The sequence below is a fragment of the Nerophis ophidion genome, linkage group LG01, assembly GCF_033978795.1.
Source record: "Nerophis ophidion isolate RoL-2023_Sa linkage group LG01, RoL_Noph_v1.0, whole genome shotgun sequence".
Lineage (NCBI taxonomy): Eukaryota > Metazoa > Chordata > Actinopteri > Syngnathiformes > Syngnathidae > Nerophis > Nerophis ophidion.
The window spans coordinates 58,379,279-58,399,278 of NC_084611.1; the positions used below are offsets into that span (position 1 = coordinate 58,379,279).

At 43.6% G+C, this 20,000-nt stretch overlaps 1 protein-coding gene across 1 annotated transcript in view; it reads left to right on the top strand.

Annotated features, from left to right (window-relative positions):
• The first annotated feature begins 8,222 nt into the window (after positions 1 to 8,222).
• LOC133557576 (phosphatidylinositol 5-phosphate 4-kinase type-2 beta) overlaps positions 8,223 to 20,000 on the top strand; it is a 44,674-nt gene continuing 32,896 nt past the window's right edge. The window contains exon 1 of the mRNA XM_061908139.1: positions 8,223 to 8,857. Within this exon, the coding sequence (XP_061764123.1) occupies positions 8,711 to 8,857 (147 nt within the window). The 5' untranslated portion in view covers positions 8,223 to 8,710. The remainder of the gene's footprint in view (positions 8,858 to 20,000) is intronic.

A 20,000-nucleotide genomic window follows, 5' to 3' on the forward strand; every position in this document is an offset into this window, starting at 1 on the left:
CTCCGCATACTTCACAACCACTAGCTTGAACTTTAGGTCAAACTTTCTGTTCTTCTTCCCCCTTATACATGGGCTATTATTAGGAAGAGGCGTTTAATTCACAAAATGGGCTCAGACTCAGGGCGGCTATTAGGACATGCGCGGTTATTTGCCCAAGGGCGCTTACTTGGTAATATACGGTGTGTATATATATATATATATATATACAGTATACATACATACATACATACATATATATATATATATATATATATATATATATATATATATATATATATACATATATATATATATACACATATATATATATATACATATATACTGTGTATATATATATATATATATATATATATATATATATATATACACAGTGGGACAAAAAAGCATTTAGTCAGCCACCGATTGTGCAAGTTCTCCCATTTAAAATGATGACAGAGGTCTGTAATTCTCATCATAGGTACACTTCAACTGTGAGAGACAGAATGTGAAAAAAAAAATCCAGGAATTCACATTGTAGGAATTTTTAAGAACTTATTTGTAAATTATGGTGGAAAATAAATATTTGGTCAACCATTCAAAGCTCTCACTGATGGAAGGAGGTTTTGGCTCAAAATCTCACGATACATGGCCCAATTCATTCTTTCCGTAACACGGATCAATCGTTCTGTCCCCTTAGCAGAAAAACAGCCCCAAAGCATGATGTTTCCACCCCCATGCTTCACAGTGGTTTTCTTGGGATGCAACTCAGTATTCTTCTTCCTCCATACACGACGAGTTGAGTTTATACCAAAATGGATACATGGATGATACAGCAAAGGATTGGGAGAATGTCATGTGGTCAGATGAAACTAAAATATAACTTTTTGGTATAAACTCAACTCATCGTGTTTCACATTCTGTCTCTCACAGTTGAAGTGTACCTATGATGAAAATTACAGACCTCTGTCATCATTTTAAGTGGGAGAACTTGCACAGTCGGTGGCTGACTAAATACTTTTTTGCCCCACTGTATATATGTATATATTAATGTATATATATGTATATATTTACACACACACACACACACACTCTCACACACACACACACACACACACACACACACACACACACACACACACATACACACACACACACACACACACACACACACACACACACACACACACACACACACACACACAACAGTTTTGGGCAAGCAAATTGGAAAATGTAGTAAGCAAAGCTACAAGTTACTCTCAATTAAAAGCAGCTAAGCTACAGGAGAAGCTATCCCCAGTGAAATGCAGCAAGCTACACTACAGGCTACATGGGAGAAGTATATATATATATATATATATATATGTATATATATATATATATATATATATATATATATATATATATACATACACACACACACACACACACATACACACACATTTATACATTTTTGACCCCAAGAGGGGGTAGTGATATCAAAAAAGATTTTAAAAAAAATCTAAATGGCCTCATCTCACAAATATTATTCATGGGGAATACCTGGAATATGAAAATATTACAACTCTTTGTTTAAAATATTTTGAAGATTACCAACCCAGTTATTGCAAAAACGCATTGATTTTAATCAGAGCCATTTTTGAGCTCACTCGTGGAAGCGTGTTGGTATTAGTAGGTTGTGCATCTAAGGGTTAAGAATGTTACTTAAATAGCCTGCTATTATTATCGCAATATTGTAAATATTTTGCCCATTTTGTCCACCAGTGACACTGAGACCATTTTTAATAACAATGTAATCATGATACTTCAGAGGATTAAATAAAATTACATAATGAACATGCATTGCTTATACACAAAAACAGAGCAGGATTACTTCATTTATCCATTACTTACAGGGGTCATTTGTAATAATTTCATGTGAAGTCATCATTAAATGGCCCTGATATGCCAAAAGGCATTAATAAATCATGTTCTGTCATGATCCGTTGCCAGATCATGTTTTGTTTAGTTATGTTCTGTTAGTTTTGGACTCCCTTAGTTTTATGCACGTCTGGGTTTGTTTTGGTTGCCATGGGTAATAATTGGTTTCGCCTGCCTCTGTTTAGTGTACGGCACGTTCACCTGCTGCCAAGCTCTAATCAGAGAGCTATTGATTCACTCGGTCTGGCTTCATCGTGTGCTGTATGCAACAGTCACGTAGGTTGATTTCTTGTTTCTTGGCTTCATGTTCATGATTCCATTAGCTTCCAGTGCTATCGGCACATTTTCCTTTTGTTTGTTTCCTGTTTTTGGTTTGAGCTATGATTTATGATAAATAAATCATCTCCTATCTCACGCTGTCGTCCGGAGTTGTCGCTCTGCACCCCGTGAGAACGACCCCGCAGTGAGCTGCGACCCTCCACGTGACATGTTCTTTTCAAATACCTCTATAACTATTAACAATAGTTCAGCCAGGATATACCCATTTCAAAATTAGATTTCCAACCCCGAAATATTGTTAGTTTTCATTTCGATGTCCCACTCTCTACCGTTTCACCAATTACAAAGTCTGTGAGTGTGTTCCATCCAGGTTACACACCCCCAACTTCGTCAAGCTCCTGCCACCTGTAAAGTAACTAATCATGTCAGACTTTAGTAAATCTAAACGGCGTCGTTACGATTTTCAACTTATTCATGACAAAGCCAGGAACAAAACGAGGATTTGTATCGGGGATGCCTTTGAAAGAGGGAGACGATTGAAGGCGGAGAAGATGATTTCATCTGAAGCCAAACTTGCTAATTTCCTCCTTGATAGGTAGGTCTGGCATTTACGTTTTATTATTTGTAATAAATGGAAATGGATATTTCGTGTATAAACTGTATTGTCCAGCACAGTCTATGATCTTGTCTAACAAAGCTAGTATGTTCGTGCAAGGAATGCTCTCCTCCTAGTGTAATGCTTAGATGTTAGCCCGGTCAATGGCACATCCACATATCTCAGTAAAATGTCTCCTCTTTAGTTTTCGGCGTACATTATGCTGCTAAGCATGCTCAATTTATTTTGACCAGTGCAACCATTGCTAGTGTTGGTTGTAGTTTGTTTTAGTCTTTGTTTTCTGATACTGCTGACAATAACTGTCAAAACTTGGACAATGGTGCAGCTTTCTGCGTGGATAGTTTTCCCGAGATGCAATAGAACTGGACCAGACATGGTGTGAAGGTAAATACATGATTTTTAATTTTTACTATAAAAAAAAGTGTACAAACAAAAGGGGCTCGCAGCGGAGGCACAAAACTTAACGCTGGAAAACAAAACTAGCACTTTGACGTAAACTATGGGCATGAAACAAGAGACACTAACTGTGGCATTAATAAACAAAAACGTACTTGCTGTGACGTGAGCAGGGCAGCATGGACTATGAAATTGCATGAAACAAGCGTGAACTAATCATGAAACAGAGTGATGACGCCAGGCCGATCAACTGAAAACAACATCCTTAAATAGTCTGTGTGATTACAAACAGGTGCGTGAGTCCAACACGTGAGACAGACAGCTAATAAGTTGACATGGTGACCAAACAAGGGAGCGTAAAGACAGGAACTAATGGAGTTTTGAAGTAACAGAAAATAACTAAACAAAACATGATCACAAGACATGACATAGCCCCCCGTTAAGGGCAGATCTCAGTAGTCCAAAAAAAAACCAACCTAAAAACAAAGCAAGATCGAGAGTCATGGGAGGCTGGGAGGGGGTCTCGGCGGTGGGTCGCCAGATCAAGTATCCTCGAATCCACTGGGGGAGAGTCAGGTGGCGGCGACATGTAGAACACCGCTGCACCTGACGAGGCGGGCGACCTGGGAACGGCTACATCCATGGCCGACGAGGAGGTGGGCGCACTTGGCGTGGCGGACGACCAGGTAGCGGCCTGGACATCCGTGGCCAACCAGGAAGTAGGCGCGTCGTCGTGGCAGGTGTGGAAATTGCGCGCGTCCTCGTCGTGGGGTCTTGGCTTGGCACTTGGCGTTGTGGAGCTGCGACTGGCGGAACTTGGCGTCATGGAGCTGCGACTGGCGGCACTTGGCGTCATGGAGCTGCGACTGGCGGCACTTGGCGTTGTGGAGCTGCGACTGGCGGCATTTGGCATCATGGACCTGCGACTGGCAGCACTTGGCGTCGTGGAGCTGCGACTGGCGGAACTTGGCGGCGTGGAGCTAAGACTGGCGGCACTTGGCGGTGTGGAGCTGCTACTGGCGGAACTTGGCGGCATGGAGCTGCTACTGGCGGTACTTGGCGGGGTGGAACTGCTACTGGCGGAAATTGGCGGCGTGGAATTGCTACTGGCGGCATTTGGCGGCATGGTCCAGGTACTGGAGCTTGGCGTGGAGCTGCTACTGGAGGCTCTTGGCGTGGTGTAGGTACTAAAGCTTGGGGTGGTGCAGCTCCTGGAGGCGCTTGGCGGGCTCCAGGTACTGGAGCTTGGCGTGGTGCAGGTACTGGAGTTTGGCGTGGTGCAGGTACTGGTGCTTGGCGTGAAACTTGGCGTGTAGGAACTTGGTGTGGTAGGGCTGCAGGTGCTAGCCGTGGAGCAGGAGCTAGCCTTGGAGCAGGTGCTAGCCTTGGTTTTGGCGGAGGTGGCCTAACTGGGGGTTGTGGCTTGGCAGGTCGAAGAACCGGTGGTGGTGGCCGGGTCGGAGTTTGCTGCCTGGCTGGGTGCAGCTGTGTCACCCTCCTAGCACAGCTCCTGGCCCTAGCCCCCCCTCAAGGAGCAGATACCAGACGCGCTTTCTGATATCCTGGAATCGTCTTTAGGGGTGGGTGGAGGGAGGACAGGAGGGGCGTAGAAACCTCCCCTCTGAATTTTCTGAAATTTCTTTCTTCATCCCCCACCTGAAGTTGTGTGGGTGGAAAAAATAAAAATGTTATAACGTGAGCGGGGCTTGAGTCTTGGGCGGCATGAAATTCAAATGGCTTGGTTTGACAAGATCTGATTTACAAAAACATATTTTGATATAGTTCAATCATTGTTTTATCGTCTTTTGGTGCTGGGTGATCGAAATAAGATAAATTTAGAAAAATAAATTTATGGTCTGGAATGTCATCTCCAGGAGGCGTTGTGACATCGTCCTGGGGCAGCCGGGCTGACTGTAGCCAGTTTCCGCGCGGAGGGGGAGGAGCTTGCGGGAATGATGCGTCCTGTCCGCTCAGATAAGCCTTCCCAGACGCCCTTCGTCCTTGGCGGCGCCTCCGGTACAGGAGCGACGGGGGCCACACGGAGCTGATCGGCACCAGTTTGCCGGTCGGACCCCACATGAGATCCCTGCGCTCCATGGGGAATTAGCGAAGTGTCTCAGCTTCAATGGCGCGCAGGAACTCCCACGTTCTTCCGTCCAACTCTTCCAAGTTCCTTGCGGGAAACCTTTTTGCTGCTGGCGACATACTGTCAAAACTTGGACAATGGTGCAGCTTTCTGCGTGGATAGTTTTCCCGAGATGCAACAGAACAGTGGCAGAGGGGTTAGTGCATCTACCTCATGATACAAAGGTGCTGAGTAGTTCTGGGTTCAATCCCGGGCTCGGGATCTTTTTGTGTGGTGTTTGCATGTTCTTCCGTGACTGCGTGGGTTCCCTCTGGGTACACAGGCTTCCTCCCACCTCGAAAGACATGCAACTGGGGATAGGTTAATTGGCAATACTAAATTGGCCCGAGTGCATGAATGTGAGTGAGAATGTTGTCTTTCTATCTGTGTTAGCCCTGTGATGAGGTGGCTACTTGTCCAGGGTGTACCCCCAAAAGGGACAAGCGGTACAAAATGGATGTACGGATGTTGCATGGAATTTATATATTTATTGTGTAATATATGTAATAGTACATGTAATTTGTGAATTTCTATCACATTTGTTTATTTATTAAATTCAGAACAATATAATGAAATACAAGTTTTAGAACATTTAAAATGCATGAATTGTCTCAGGTAAGTTCCAACGTCTTTTGACGTGAATCTTTGAAAGTAAAACACATATAAAAGTTTATGTCTTCAAAAATACATACTGTACACTGTAAAAAGAAAATATGCCCTTCAGACGCTAGAATTTTGCTTCAAAATTTACAGTTATTTATACACCGAATGACTGTATACTGTATGGAAAAAGAGTACAACTTTTACAGTTTAATTCCTGCGACTGACTTGCGGGCCACACTAGCATTAAACTTTCATATTAGGTGGGGGCCGCAAAATAACGTCTCGCGGGCCGCAATTGACCCGCGGGCTGCGTGTCTGAGAGCCCTGTTTTATATGAATGGCGCTTGACAGCGTTGTGTTATTTGGGTCCAAAATGTCTCTTTCAACGTTCTGGGTTGCCTACCCCTGCGTTAGTGGAAAAACGGCAAATGAGTGAAAGGGATCGAGACGTTGCCATGGAGACGAAGGTTTTCTTACATGCCTGACTGCAGTCACACCGCGACACCTGTCCGTCAGTAATAACAGTCCCCGATAACCTGTACCAATTCAAACCGTTATTTGTTGTTTTTTTATTGTTTAATTTGCATTGTTTCACACGATGAACACTACATATATTTCTATGTGACGCCCGGATAACACTCAGGGAGCCGTCACTTTTTTGCGCTCGCCATCCAGGTACGTTCCCGGCTGTTATCCGCCGACCGCCGCGTTACTGTAAGGAGGGAAAGCGGAACGACATACATTGCGGAAATAACATTATTCTCTGGGCGTCGGCTAAATACAACAACCCCAAACATGTCTTTTTCAAAGCCTGCAGTGAAGAGAAGGGTTAGTGATGTGCAAAGACCTCTCCAGGAAAAGTGGGAGATACAATATATCTTTGTTGAGCACAGGGGCACCTCGACGTGTCTTATTTGCACAGAGAAAGTTGCGCAGCACGAGGGATACAATTTGAAACGTCATCATACAACTATACATGCTGAGGAGTGTGCAACAATTTTTTTAGGAAATCTCTTCTTGCGGCCCAGCCTCACCCATGACTCTGCATCAAGTGGCCCCCGGGTAAATTGACTTTGAGACCCCTGATATAAAACTTGTAGGTATTTACCCGCGGGCAACGTGATTTAAAGGCCTACTGAAATGAGATTTTATTATTTAAACGAGGATAGCAGGTCCATTCTATGTGTCATACTTGATCATTTCGCGATATTTCCATATTTTTGCTGAAAGGATTTAGTAGAGAACATCCACGATAAAGTTCGCAACTTTCGGTCCTAAGAGAAATGCCCTGCCTCTACCGGAAGTCGCAGACGATTACGTCACCCGTGTGATGGCTCCTCACATTGTTTTTAATGGGAGCCTCCAACAAAAAGTGCTATTCAGACCGAGGAAACAACAATTTCCCCATTAATTTGAGCGAGGATGAAAGATTTGTGTTTGAGGATATTGATAGCGACGGACTAGAAAAAAAAAAAAAACGCGATTGCATTGGGACGGATTCCGATGTTTTTAGACACATTTACTAGGTTAATTCTGGGAAATCCCTTATCTTTCTATTGTGTTGCTAGTGTTTTAGTGAGTTAAATAGTACCTGATAGTCGGAAGGGTGTCTCCACGGGTGTCTTGACGCGCAATGTCTCAGGTGAGTCGACGGCAGCTATGGACAGCACAAGCTCATCTTTTCTCTGGTAACAACTGACTTTTTAACCACAATTTTCTCACCGAAACCTGCTGGTTGACATGTGGTAGGGATCCATGTTGGCTTGACCGTGCTCTGATCCATAAGAAAGTTTCACCTCCAGGAATTTTAAACAAGGAATCACCGTGTGTTTGTGTGGCTAAAAGCTAAAGCTTCCCAACTCCATCTTTCTACTGTGACTTCTCCAATATTAATTGAACAAATTGCAAAAGATTCCGCAACACAGATGTCCAAAAAAAAACGTATAATTATGCCGTTAAAGCAGACGACTTTTAGCTGTGTGTGTGCGGAGCGCTCATACTTCCTAAAAACCCGTGACGTCTTGCGTACACGTCATCATTACACGACGTTTCCAAGACGAAACTCCCGGGAAATTTAAAATTGTAATTTAGTAAACTTAAAAGGCCGTATTGGCATGTGTTGCAATGTTAAGATTTCATCATTGATATATAAACTATCAGATAGTAGTGGGTTTCAGTAGGCCTTTGAAATGTAGTGTGTAATCAAGCAATTGGAAAAAAAAAATCGTATCCAGGCGCTGGGCAAGATGGGACAGCATGTAATTCACCAGGAGGCCTTAGAGGGGCGCTGTTGACTTGAAGCCTGCACGACTCTGGAAGCTTAGTCAGACGCCATCTTGAGGAGACCTCCAACTCTGCTTGGTGATGACTGACAACAATATTTAGGCGCATCAGGATGGAATTACCGGGGTCCATGTGAAACTGTGTCACGTTGGTCGTGCTCTATCACCAATAGGAGGGGGGGTGGGGGGACGACGAGCCGTTGGACTAATGTTTTCAAAGTCGAACCGCGCGGTAGCCTGATGGCCGGCTAGCTGCTCCGTGCACTCCGCCGCGGCCTGTTGGAGGGGAGAGGAAGGGAGGTGACGGCGCAGAAATGCTCGACTACCGCTGACTCCCAACGCGGACTGTCACCCGAGACGGACACTCGCTTCGAGGCGGACGACAATGCACTTATAATACGTATTTTCTTTTTTTTTTTTTTTCTTTTTTGGAAAAAGCTTTTAACTTTTTTAATTGTTAATGGTGGCGTTTGGACTCTGAACGACAGTGAATTCCCCCCCGCCGGAGGAGACATGTCATCCAACTGCACCAGCGCAGCGGCGCCTGTCAGTGCTAGCAAAACCAAGACGAAAAAGAAGCATTTTATAGGACAGAAATTCAAGTTGTTCCGTGCAAGTGAACCCATTCTCAGCGTTTTCATGTGGGGTGTGAATCACACGGTAACTGCTTTCTTTTTAATGCATCTATGTCGACTGCTGGCTGCATGTGTATGTGTTTAGCTCGGCGTTAGCATAACAATATTAGTGTCGTTGACCCTTACTTCCATGTTGTGTGTGTTTGTGTGTCACTTGTACATCCCAGCACATGATGTCATGCGTGTTTTAACGTGTTGTCAGTATTCTGGAGCCATGCAGGGACATAGTGGAAGAGGTGTGACCTGCAGACGGGGAAGCAGGTTACCTATTTTCAGCCCTGCTTTTGCAGATGGCAGCCTCTTTATCTTAAAGGGAAATCTGTTCAATGCACCAGTGTTTTGCAACCTTTTTTGAGGCAAGGCATATTTTTTTAATTAGCGTGAATTGTGTGAGTTATTACATAGCGTTTTTCTCTAGTGACTCAAAGCGCTTTTACATAGTAAAATAAGGTTACCCATTTTTAGCCCTGCTTTTGCCCTGTTTTTACTAAGGGAAATCTGTTCAATGCACCCTGCGATGAGGCAGCGACTTGTCCCGGGTGTACCCCGCCTTCCGCCCGACTGCAGCTGAGATAGGCTCCAGCCACCCCGAATGCGACAAGCAGTAGAAATGGATGGATGGATGGGATGTTCAATGCACCAGTGTTTTTCAACACTTTTTTCATACGTGTAAATTATATCAATATAGCGCTTTTCTCTAGTGACTCAAAGCGCTTTTACATAGTTAAAAGGTTACCCATTTTCAGCCCTGCTTTTGCAAATGGTAGCCTGTTTTTTTAAGGGAAATCTGTTCAATGCACCAGTTTTTTTCAACCTTTTCTGAGGCAAGGTAAACTTTTTTCATTAGTGTGAATTATGTGAGTTATTATATAGCGCTTTTGTTTAGTGACTCAATGCGCTTTTAGATAGTTACAAGCAGGTTACCCATTTTTATCCCTGCTTTTCCCCATTTTTTTAGGGAAATGTGTTCAATGCACTAATGCTTTTCAATGTTTTTTGAGGCAAGGCACATTTTTTTCATTAGTGTGAATTATGTGAGTTATTATATAGCGCTTTTCTCTAGTGACTCAAAGCGCTTTTACATAGTTAAAAGCAGGTTACCCATTTTTAGCCCTGATTTTTAAGGGAAGTCTGTTCAATGCACCAGTGTTTTTCAACCTTTTCTGAGGCAAGGTAAACTTTTTTCTTTAGTGTGAATTATGTGAGTTATTATATAGCGCTTTTGTCTAGTGACTCAATGCGCTTTTACATAGTTACAAGCAGGTTACCCATTTTTAGCCCTGCTTTTCCCAATTTTTTTTAGGGAAATGTGTTCAATGCACTAGTGCTTTTCAACGTTTTCTGAGGCAAGGCACATTTTTTTCATTAGTGTGAATTATGTGAGTTATTATATAGCGCTTTTCTCTAGTGACTCAAAGCGCTTTTACACAGTTAAAAGCAGGTTACCCATTTTTAGCCCTGTTTTTTTAAGGGAAGTCTGTTCAATACACCAGTGTTTTGCAACCTTTTTTGAGGCAAGGCACTTTTTTCATTAGTGTAAATTATATTTATATAGCGCTGTTCTCTAGTGACTCAAAGCGCTTTTACATAGTTAAAAGGTTACCCATTTTCAGCCCTGCTTTTGCAGATGGTAGCCTTTTTTTTAAAGGGATATCTGTTCAATGCACCAGTGTTATTCAACCTTTTCTGAGGCATGGTACATTTTTTTCATTAGTGTGAATTATGTGAGTTATTATATAGCGCTTTTGTCTAGTGACTCAATGCGCGTTTACATAGTTAAAAGGAGGTTACCCATTTTTAGCCCTGCTTTTCCCCATTTTTTTAGGGAAATGTGTTCAATGCACTAGTGCTTTTCAACGTTTTCTGAGGCAAGGCACATTTTTTTCATTAGTGTGAATTATGTGAGTTATTATATAGCGCTTTTCTCTAGTGACTCAAAGCACTTTTACATAGTTAAAAGCAGGTTACCCATTTTTAGCCCTGTTTTTTTAAGGGAAGTCTGTTCAATACACCAGTGTTTTGCAACCTTTTTTGAGGCAAGGCACTTTTTTCATTAGTGTGAATTATGTGACGTTTTATATAGTGCTTTTCTGTAGTGCAGGGGTAGGGAACCTATGGCTCAAGAGCCAGATGTGGCTCTTTTGATGACTGCATCTGACTCTCAGATAAATCTTAGCTGACATTGCTTAACACAATAAGTAATGAATAATTCCACTGGTAATCACAGTGTTAAAAATAATGTTGAAAATACAAAACATTTGCATGCATTTTAATTCATACATCCATTTTTGACCGCACCTGTTCAAGAAGTCGCATTAATGGTAAGAAGTATTTTATTTATTATTGTTTAGCTTCAGAATAAAAATGTTATTAAAAAGAATAAGAGACTTATTGTACTTAAAAAATGTTGGTCTTACTTATAATGCACGCATTTAGTTGTACTCCATGTAAAAAAAATATTACATGGCTCTCACGGAAATATATTTTAAAATATTTGGCTTTCAAGGCTCTCTCAGCCAAAAACATTCCAAACCCCTGCTCCAGTGACTCAAAGCGCTTTTACATTGTTAAAAGCAGGTTACCCATTCTTAGCCCTGTTTTTTTTTTAAGGGAAATCTTTTCAATGCACTAATATTTCTCAACCTTTTTTGAGGCAAGGCACATTTTTTTCATTAGTGTGAATTATTATACAGCGCTTTTCTGTAGTGACTCAAAGCGCTTTTACATATTAAAAAGAAGGTTACCCCATTTTCAGCCCTGCTTTGGTGGGTGGTTTTTTTTTGCAGGGAAATCTGTTCAATGCCCTAGTGTTTTTAAACCTTTTTTGAGGCTAGGCTAATTTTTTTCATTAGTGTGAATTATTATATAGCGCTTTTCTCTAGTGACTCAAAGCGCTTTTACATAGTTAAAAAAAGGTTACCCATTTTTAGCCCTGCTTTTGCAGATGGTAACCTGTTTTTTTAAGGGAAATTTGTTCAATGCACCAGTGTTTTTCAACCTTTTTTGAGGCAAAGCACATTTTTTCATTAGTGTTAGTTGTGTGAGTTATTATACAGCGCTTTTGTCTAGTGACTCAAAGTGCTTTTACATAGTTAAAAGCAAGTTACACATTTTTTAAGCCCTGTTTTTTTAAGGGAAATCTGTTCAATGCACCAGTGTTTTTCAACCTTTTCTGAGGCAAGGCACATTTTTTTCATTAGTGTGAATACTGTGAGTTATTATATAGCGCTTTTCTGTAGTGACTCAAAGCGGGGGTGTCTAATATAGCCTGGTCAGTCATGAATGCATGGGATTCTGGGTAATTGTTATCTTGCATTTATTATGTGTTACTGTGCGGATGTTCTCCCGAAATGTGTTTGTCATTCTTGTTTGGTGTGGATTCACAGTGTGGCGCATATTAGTAAGAGTGTTAAAGTTGTTTATATCACAACCTTCAGTGTAACCTGTATGGCTGTTCACTATATGCCTTGCAATCTCGTACATGTGACGATAGAAGCAGCGAGATGCATGCGTCCGGCTGACACGCAGATAGCATGGTGTAAAGGCGGGCGATGACATGTTGTAGAGGATGATAAAAGTAAAGCAATCACGGTACACCCTCAATATTGTAGTCTAAGTGAAAATCGGAGAGGCACCAAAATCCGAAAACCCCCCGAAACAATCGGGGCGGTTCGGCGATTATGCAGCTGAGCCACATCAGAGTGGCCAAAGAGCCGCGGGTTGCCGACCCCTGCCCTAGTGACTCGAAGCGCTTGTACATAGTTAAACCCAATATCTAAGTTACATTGAAACCAGTGTGGGGGGCACTGGGAGCAGCTGGTTAAAGTGTGTTTCCGAAGGACACTACAGCAGTAACTCGGATGGCGGAAGCGGGTATTGAACCTGGAACCCTCAAGTTGTTGGCATGGCCGCTCTACCAACCGAGCTATACCCTTCCATCCATTTCCTATCGCTTATTCCCTTTTGGGATCGCGGGGGGGCGCTGGTGGCTCTCAGCTACTATCGGGCGTAAGGCGGGGTACACCCTGGACAAGTCTCCACCGCCCCATTAAAAAATATGGAGGCCCACCACTAGCAGAAAACATTAACTCCACCAGGTGGTCAAGCCTTATTTGTAGTTTGTTGGTGTTTTCCTGTGTGCAGTGCTTTAGTTCTTGTCTTACGCTGTAATTTTGGTGGCCCTTCCTGTTTTGTTTGTGTTTTCCTGTAGAAGTTTCATGTCTTCCTCTGTGCACTATTCCCCACACCTGCTGTGTGCTAGCAAGCAAAACTATTTAAGTTGCTGCTATCCTTCATAATCGGGCCATTGTTGATTGTCATGTCATGTACGGACGTACTTTGTGGAGGCCGTGTCTGCTCCCCACGCTGCAAGTTTTTGCTGTCGTCCAGCATTCTGTTTCTGTTTACTATGTGGCCATTTCAGTTTTACTTTTGTTTTGCATAGCAATCCCTATGCTTCATTGGCTTTTTCTTTTGTTAATTTTTTGTTTAAGCATTGAGTATTACCTGGTTACCCTGCCGAGTTCTACATAGCACAGACACTAGGCAACGGCACATTATTTGCAGATTATAATTATTGATTAGCAAAAAATATTTTTGGGACCAATTAGATGAAGTTGCATAATCTCCCACAGCACACCAGACAATATATTGCGGCACAGTGGTTGAAAAGGGTGAGTTCAGTTCACCCTTTAAAAGTGTAGTCCATCTGCTGGCATGATTGTTTTGGTCAAGTGTGAAACCAGGACTGTTTTCGTAAGAGATTCCAGTTAGTGTGGTTGTAAAATGTTAGTACATGTAAATCTCACTTTACGATGCCTTAAGACAAGGGTGTCAAACGTAAGGCCTAAGGGCCGGACTAGGCCCGCAAACAGGTTTTATCCGGCCCGCGGGATGAGTTTGCGAAGTATAAAAATGAGCCGAAATTTTTGAATGAAATAAACTGATGTTCTAAATGTGTCCACTAGATGTCGCAATAGCAATTATTTGTATCTTTGTAGATGATGCTACACATGTAAAAAAATGTTTTGAATAAATCACATGTTAGTGCATTAGTCAAGGAAAAGGAGCAAACTACATAATACTGTAATTTGATTTGTATTTTTTTTTTATCTTGATAGATTGAAAATAAACACCAATGAGTTGACTGATGAACATTATCAATCCAATCCAATCAACTTTATTTGTATAGCACATTTAAACAACATAAATGTTTCCAAAGTGCTGCGGAACAGTATTAAAAACAATATTCAAATGTTGTCCTTAGCTCCACCAATCACTGAATAAAAAACAAAAAGATTAAATACATATAAAAACTATACAAATAAATATGATTAAAAACGATTTTAAAGGGTAAAACAACATAATATAAATAAAAGTAAATATGATTAAAAACAATTTTAAAGGGTAAAACCAATTAAAACAAAAAATAAGAATCAACATTTTAAAAACACAGAGGACCACACAACTCAAGTAGTGTTAAAAGCCAAAGAATAAAAGTGGGTCTTATGACGAGACTTAGAACACTCCACTGTGGGAGCAGTTCTAACATTGGAGGGTCAGAGTGTTCCAGAGCTTGGGGCTGACCACAGAGAAGGCCCTGTCTCCCCTGGTTTTAAGTCTCGTCTTGGGCACCACAAGCTGGAACTGGCTTCCGGACCTCAAAGCGTGCGCAGGTTAATAACTTATTAACATAAAAATGTATTAAGAAAATATAGATAACGACAAATTAGGATAGAATACTATTAACAGCAACATGTATGTGGAAAAAAAAAACATGATTTGTACATTTTCAGAATGTGCTTGTTAAATGTTTAAACAAAGAAAAGAATCTGAAGTTTTCTTTCTTTTTAAGTTATCATGCCGGGATTTTACCAGTCCGCCCCACTTGGGAGTAGATTTTTTTATCCATGTGGCCCCCCATTTATTTTATGTACTTATTTTTTCAGCCATATTACTTTGTTTATAATGTTTGTGTTGCTTTCATATGCACATTTAATTTCTACTTGCAATACGTGAAACCTTGTATTTATCTACAGTAATGTTTCTTCTGCAAAGGAAATAATTTTGAATGTGTTTGTGTTTTTAAATAAAACTTGGTTAAAGGTTTTCAGTATAAAAACTTTTTGAAAATGTTGAGCCCATTTAAAAATACTGCGATAATAATAACCATGATAAGAAATGTTTATACCATGACATGCCTAATGCTTATGTTCAGGTGTGTTAACAAATCAACCTAAACAGGTTGTATTGTTTTTGTTATGGTTCAGTTTTACCTGAGTTTGGTCTCTGTGCTGGATCCATTATGGATTGAACTTTCACAGTATCATGTTAGACCCGCTCGACATCCATTGCTTTCGTCCTCTCCAAGGTTCTCATAGTCATCATTGTCACCGACGTCCCACTGGGTGTGAGTTTTCCTTGCCCTTATGTTGGCCTACCGAGAATGTCGTAGTGGTTTGTGTTGTGGTTTGTGCAGCCCTGTGAGACACTAGTGATTTAGGGCTATATAAGTAAACATTGATTGATTGATTGATTTTACAGTGTGCTCTCGTTGTGCTGGGTACACTTTGTCAAAAAAAAAAAAACTTTGTAAAGGCAGAATCTTTATGTTGCAGCTCCTGTAATGGATTTTATAAGTTATGTAAATTAGATGCAGTGATGGGAGTGATGTTTCAGTTTTGTAGATTGTGCAGTAATGGGGACAATATAATCTTGAATGTTTGTTGTACGTCTTGTGTATTGCTACAAGTAGCAGGATATTTGTTGGGGATTTAAACTGCCTGTTTAATGCATGAAATGTATCGAAACAGGCTGGTCATTTTTGCTGCATCTCTACTATCCAGCAGGTGAACTTTGGCAGTGGGTGTGTGGGTGCGCCACAAAGGCAACACTGATTTGTGGTGTGGGTGGGGAGCCATCAGACAGTCAAGCTTTCCTCCTCATCAGTTGGTCGATGCGTCTATAACAGCGCCTGAAGCTGAAAGGCTGCGTTGGTTGCTGTAGAGCTTGTGGATAATGCTTGTAAATCCGCAGCTAACTTTTTATTACCATGATCTCACAGTGGCAAAAACAAACGAACATCCGCCCACTCAAGAAACGTTTGCCTTACATTGCACTACAAAGTCTTCATGCAATGTTCAGAAAGTCATGCCTTGTGTGATGGTTTTAAACGGTGTTTCTCTGCTTTAGCCAGTGTTATGGAAAACCGTGTTTACACGCAGTGGTGCAGTTCATTTCTACACACCAAAGAAGAGTGTACAAGTGAACCCTAATTTGTCATTGTTGTATGTATGCTAGGGCTGCAGCATTTTGAAAAAAAACCTTATTGCGATTTTTATCTCAAATTTTGGTTGAATCTGGGATTTTTATGTATACATATAAATGCATAAAACTGCAAAATTAATTAATGAAAGAAAACCTGTTACCTTAAGACTGTCAACATATTCTTGTCTGAAGGTGCCACACATTAAAACACTATGCAACAATGTACTTTAAAATGTACTTTATAAGCAAGATTCAAAGCTTTTATCCAAATCAGTGGTCACCAAGCTTTCCGAACCCCAAGATCCCTGGTCTCAGCCAAAAACTAAAGCAAGGTCTAGGCCTGCGTCAACTGTGTGTGTGCATAGCAAGAGGAAAATGAGAGGCACCAGTAAATTATAAGTGAAGTGAATTATATTTATATAGCGCTTTTCTCTAGTGAATCAAAGCGCTTTACATAGTGAACCCCAATATCTAAGTTACATTTAAACCAGTCTGGGTGCCACTGGGAGCAGGTGGGTAAAGTGTCTTGCCCAAGGACACAAAGGCAGTGACTAGGATGGCGAAAGCGGGATTTGAACCTGGAACCCTGAAGTTGCTAGCATGGCCGCTCTACAAACTGAGCTATACCGCCCCAGGTCCAAAAAAAAGGGAGCTGACAGCAAGCATCAAGGAAATCTGGCCTTCCATAACTCCCTGCCAATGCCACAGGGTGATTGCCTCAATGCCACAGCGAATCGAGGCAGTGATTAAGGAAAAGGGATTCCCTACAAAGTATTATAGATTGACCTATCATTTTGATTGATTTGGTGTGATCATAATTTCTTTTTTTTCTGCAAAAACTGGGAAGTAATTGGTGATTTTTTTACAGTATTCCAATTTTGTGAAATCCTGTTTTCGTGGGTTTTATGAGCTGGAAGCCCAAATTATGTAAAAATAAGCAAATACTCCATCCATCCATCTTCTTCCGCTTATCCGAGGTCGGGTCGCGGGGGCAGCAGCCTAAGCAGGGAAGCCCAGACTTCCCTCTCCCCAGCCACTTCGTCTAGCCCTTCCCGGGGGATCCCGAGGCGTTCCCAGGCCAGCCGAGAGACATAGTCTTCCCAACGTGTCCTGGGGATTCCCCGTGGCCTCCTACCGGTTGGACGTGCCCTAAACACCTCCCTCGGGAGGCGTTCGGGTGGCATCCTGACCAGATGCCCGAACCACCTCATCTGGCTCCGCTCGATGTGGAGGAGCAGCGGCTTTACTTTGAGTTCCTCCCGGATGACAGAGCTTCTCACCCTATCTCTAAGGGAGAGCCCCGCCACACGGCGGAGGAAACTCATTTTGGCCGCTTGTACCCGTGATCTTATCCTTTCGGTCATGACCCAAAGCTCATGACCATAGGTGAGGATGGGAACGTAGATCGACCGGTAAATTGAGAGCTTTGCCTTCCGGCTCAGCTCCTTCTTCACCACAACAGATCGGTACAACGTCCGGATTACTGAAGACGCCGCACCGATCCGCCTGTCGATCTCACGATCAACTCTTCCCCCACTCGTGAACAAGACTCCTAGGTACTTGAACTCCTCCACTTGGGGCAGGGTCTTCTTCCCAACCCGGAGATGGCACTCCACCCTTTTCCGGGAGAGAACCATGGACTCGGATTTGGAGGTGCTGATTCTCATTCCGGCCGCTTCACACTCGGCTGCGAACCGATCCAGTGAGAGCTGAAGATCCCGGCCAGATGAAGCCAACAGGACCACATCGTCTGCAAAAAGCAGAGACCTAATCCCGCGGCCACCAAACCGGAATCCCTCAATGCCTTGACTGCGCCTAGAAATTCTGTCCATAAAAGTTATGAACAGAATCGGTGACAAAGGGCACCCTTGGCGGAGTCCAACCCTCACTGGAAACGTGTCCGACTTACTGCCAGTAATGCGGACCAAGCTCTGACACTGATCGTACAGGGATCGGACTGCTGTAATAAGACAGTCCGATACCCCATACTCTCTGAGCACTCCCCACAGGACTTCCCAAGGGACACGGTCGAATGCCTTCTCCAAGTCCACAAAGCACATGTAGACTGGTTGGGCAAACTCCCATGCACCCTCAAGAACCCTGCCGAGAGTATAGAGCTGGTCCACAGTTCCACAACCAGGACGAAAACCACACTGTTCCTCCTGAATCCGAGGTTCGACTATCCGGCGTAGCCTCCTCTCCAGTACACCTGAATAAACCTTACCGGGAAGGCTGAGGAGTGTGATCCCACGATAGTTGGAACACACCCTCCGGTCCCCCTTCTTAAAGAGAGGGACCACCACCCCGGTCTGCCAATCCAGAGGTACCGCCCCCGATGTCCACGCGATGCTGCAGAGTCTTGTCAACCAAGACAGCCCCACAGCATCCAGAGCCTTAAGGAACTCTGGGCGGATCTCATCCACCCCTGGGGCCTTGCCACCGAGGAGCTTTTTAACTACCTCAGCAACCTCAGCCCCAGAAATAGGAGAGTCCACCACAGATTCCCCAGGCACTGCTTCTTCATAGGAAGACGTGTTGGTGGGATTGAGGAGGTCTTCGAAGTATTCCTTCCACCTATCCACAACATCCGCAGTTGAGGTCAGCAGAACACCATCCGCACCATACACGGTGTTAACAGTAGACTGCTTCCCCTTCCTGAGGCGGCGGATGGTGGTCCAGAATCGCTTCGGAGCCATCCGGAAGTCATTTTCCATGGCTTCCCCAAACTCTTCTAATGTCCGAGTTTTTGCCTCTGTGACCGCTGAAGCTGCACACCGCTTGGCCTGTCGGTACCTGTCCACTGCCTCTGGAGTCCTATGAGCCAAAAGAACCCGATAGGACTCCTTCTTCAGCTTGACGGCATCCCTCACCGCTGGTGTCCACCAGCGGGTTCTAGGATTACCGCCACGACAAGCACCAACTACCTTGCGGCCACAGCTCCGATCAGCCGCCTCGACAATAGAGGTGCGGAACATGGTCCACTCGGACTCAATGTCCAGCACCTCCCTCGTGACATGTTCAAAGTTCCTCCGGAGGTGGGAATTGAAACTTTCTCTGCCAGGAGACTCTGCCAGACCTTCCCAGCAAACCCTCACAATGCGTTTGGGCCTGCCAGGTCTGTCCGGCATAATTTCCCAGCATCGCAGCCAACTCACCACCAGGTGGTGATCGGTAGAAAGCTCCGCCCCTCTCTTTACCCGAGTGTCCAAAACATGAGGCCGCAAATCCGATGACACAACTACAAAGTCGATCATGGAACTGCGGCCTAGGGTGTCCTGGTGCCAAGTGCACATATGGACACCCTTATGTTTGAACATGGTGTTTGTTATGGACAAACTGTGACGAGCACAGAAGTCCAATAACAAAACACCACTCGGGTTCAGATCCGGGCGGCCATTCTTCCCAATCACGCCTCTCCAGGTTTCACTGTCGTTACCAACATGAGCGTTGAAGTCCCCCAGCAGAACAAGGGAATCACCAGGGGGAGCACTCTCCAGTACTCCCTCGAGTGTAACCAAAAAGGGTGGGTACTCTGAACTGTTGTTTGGTGCGTAAGCACAAACAACAGTCAGGACCCGTCCCCCCCACCTGAAGGCGGAGGGAGGCTACCCTTTCGTCCACTGGGTTGAACTCCAACGTGCAGGCTTTAAGCCGGGGGGCAACCAGAATTGCCACCCCAGCCCGTCGCCTCTCACTGCCGGTGGCCAGAGTGAAAGAGAGTCCATCCCCTTTCAAGAGAAATGGTTCCAGAGCCCTTGCTGTGCGTCGAAGTGAGTCCGACTACATCCAGCCGGAATTTCTCTACTTCGCGCACTAGCTCAGGCTCCTTTCCCCCCAGTGAGGTGACGTTCCACGTCCCAAGAGCGAGCTTATGTAGCCGAGGATCGGACGGCCAAGTGCCC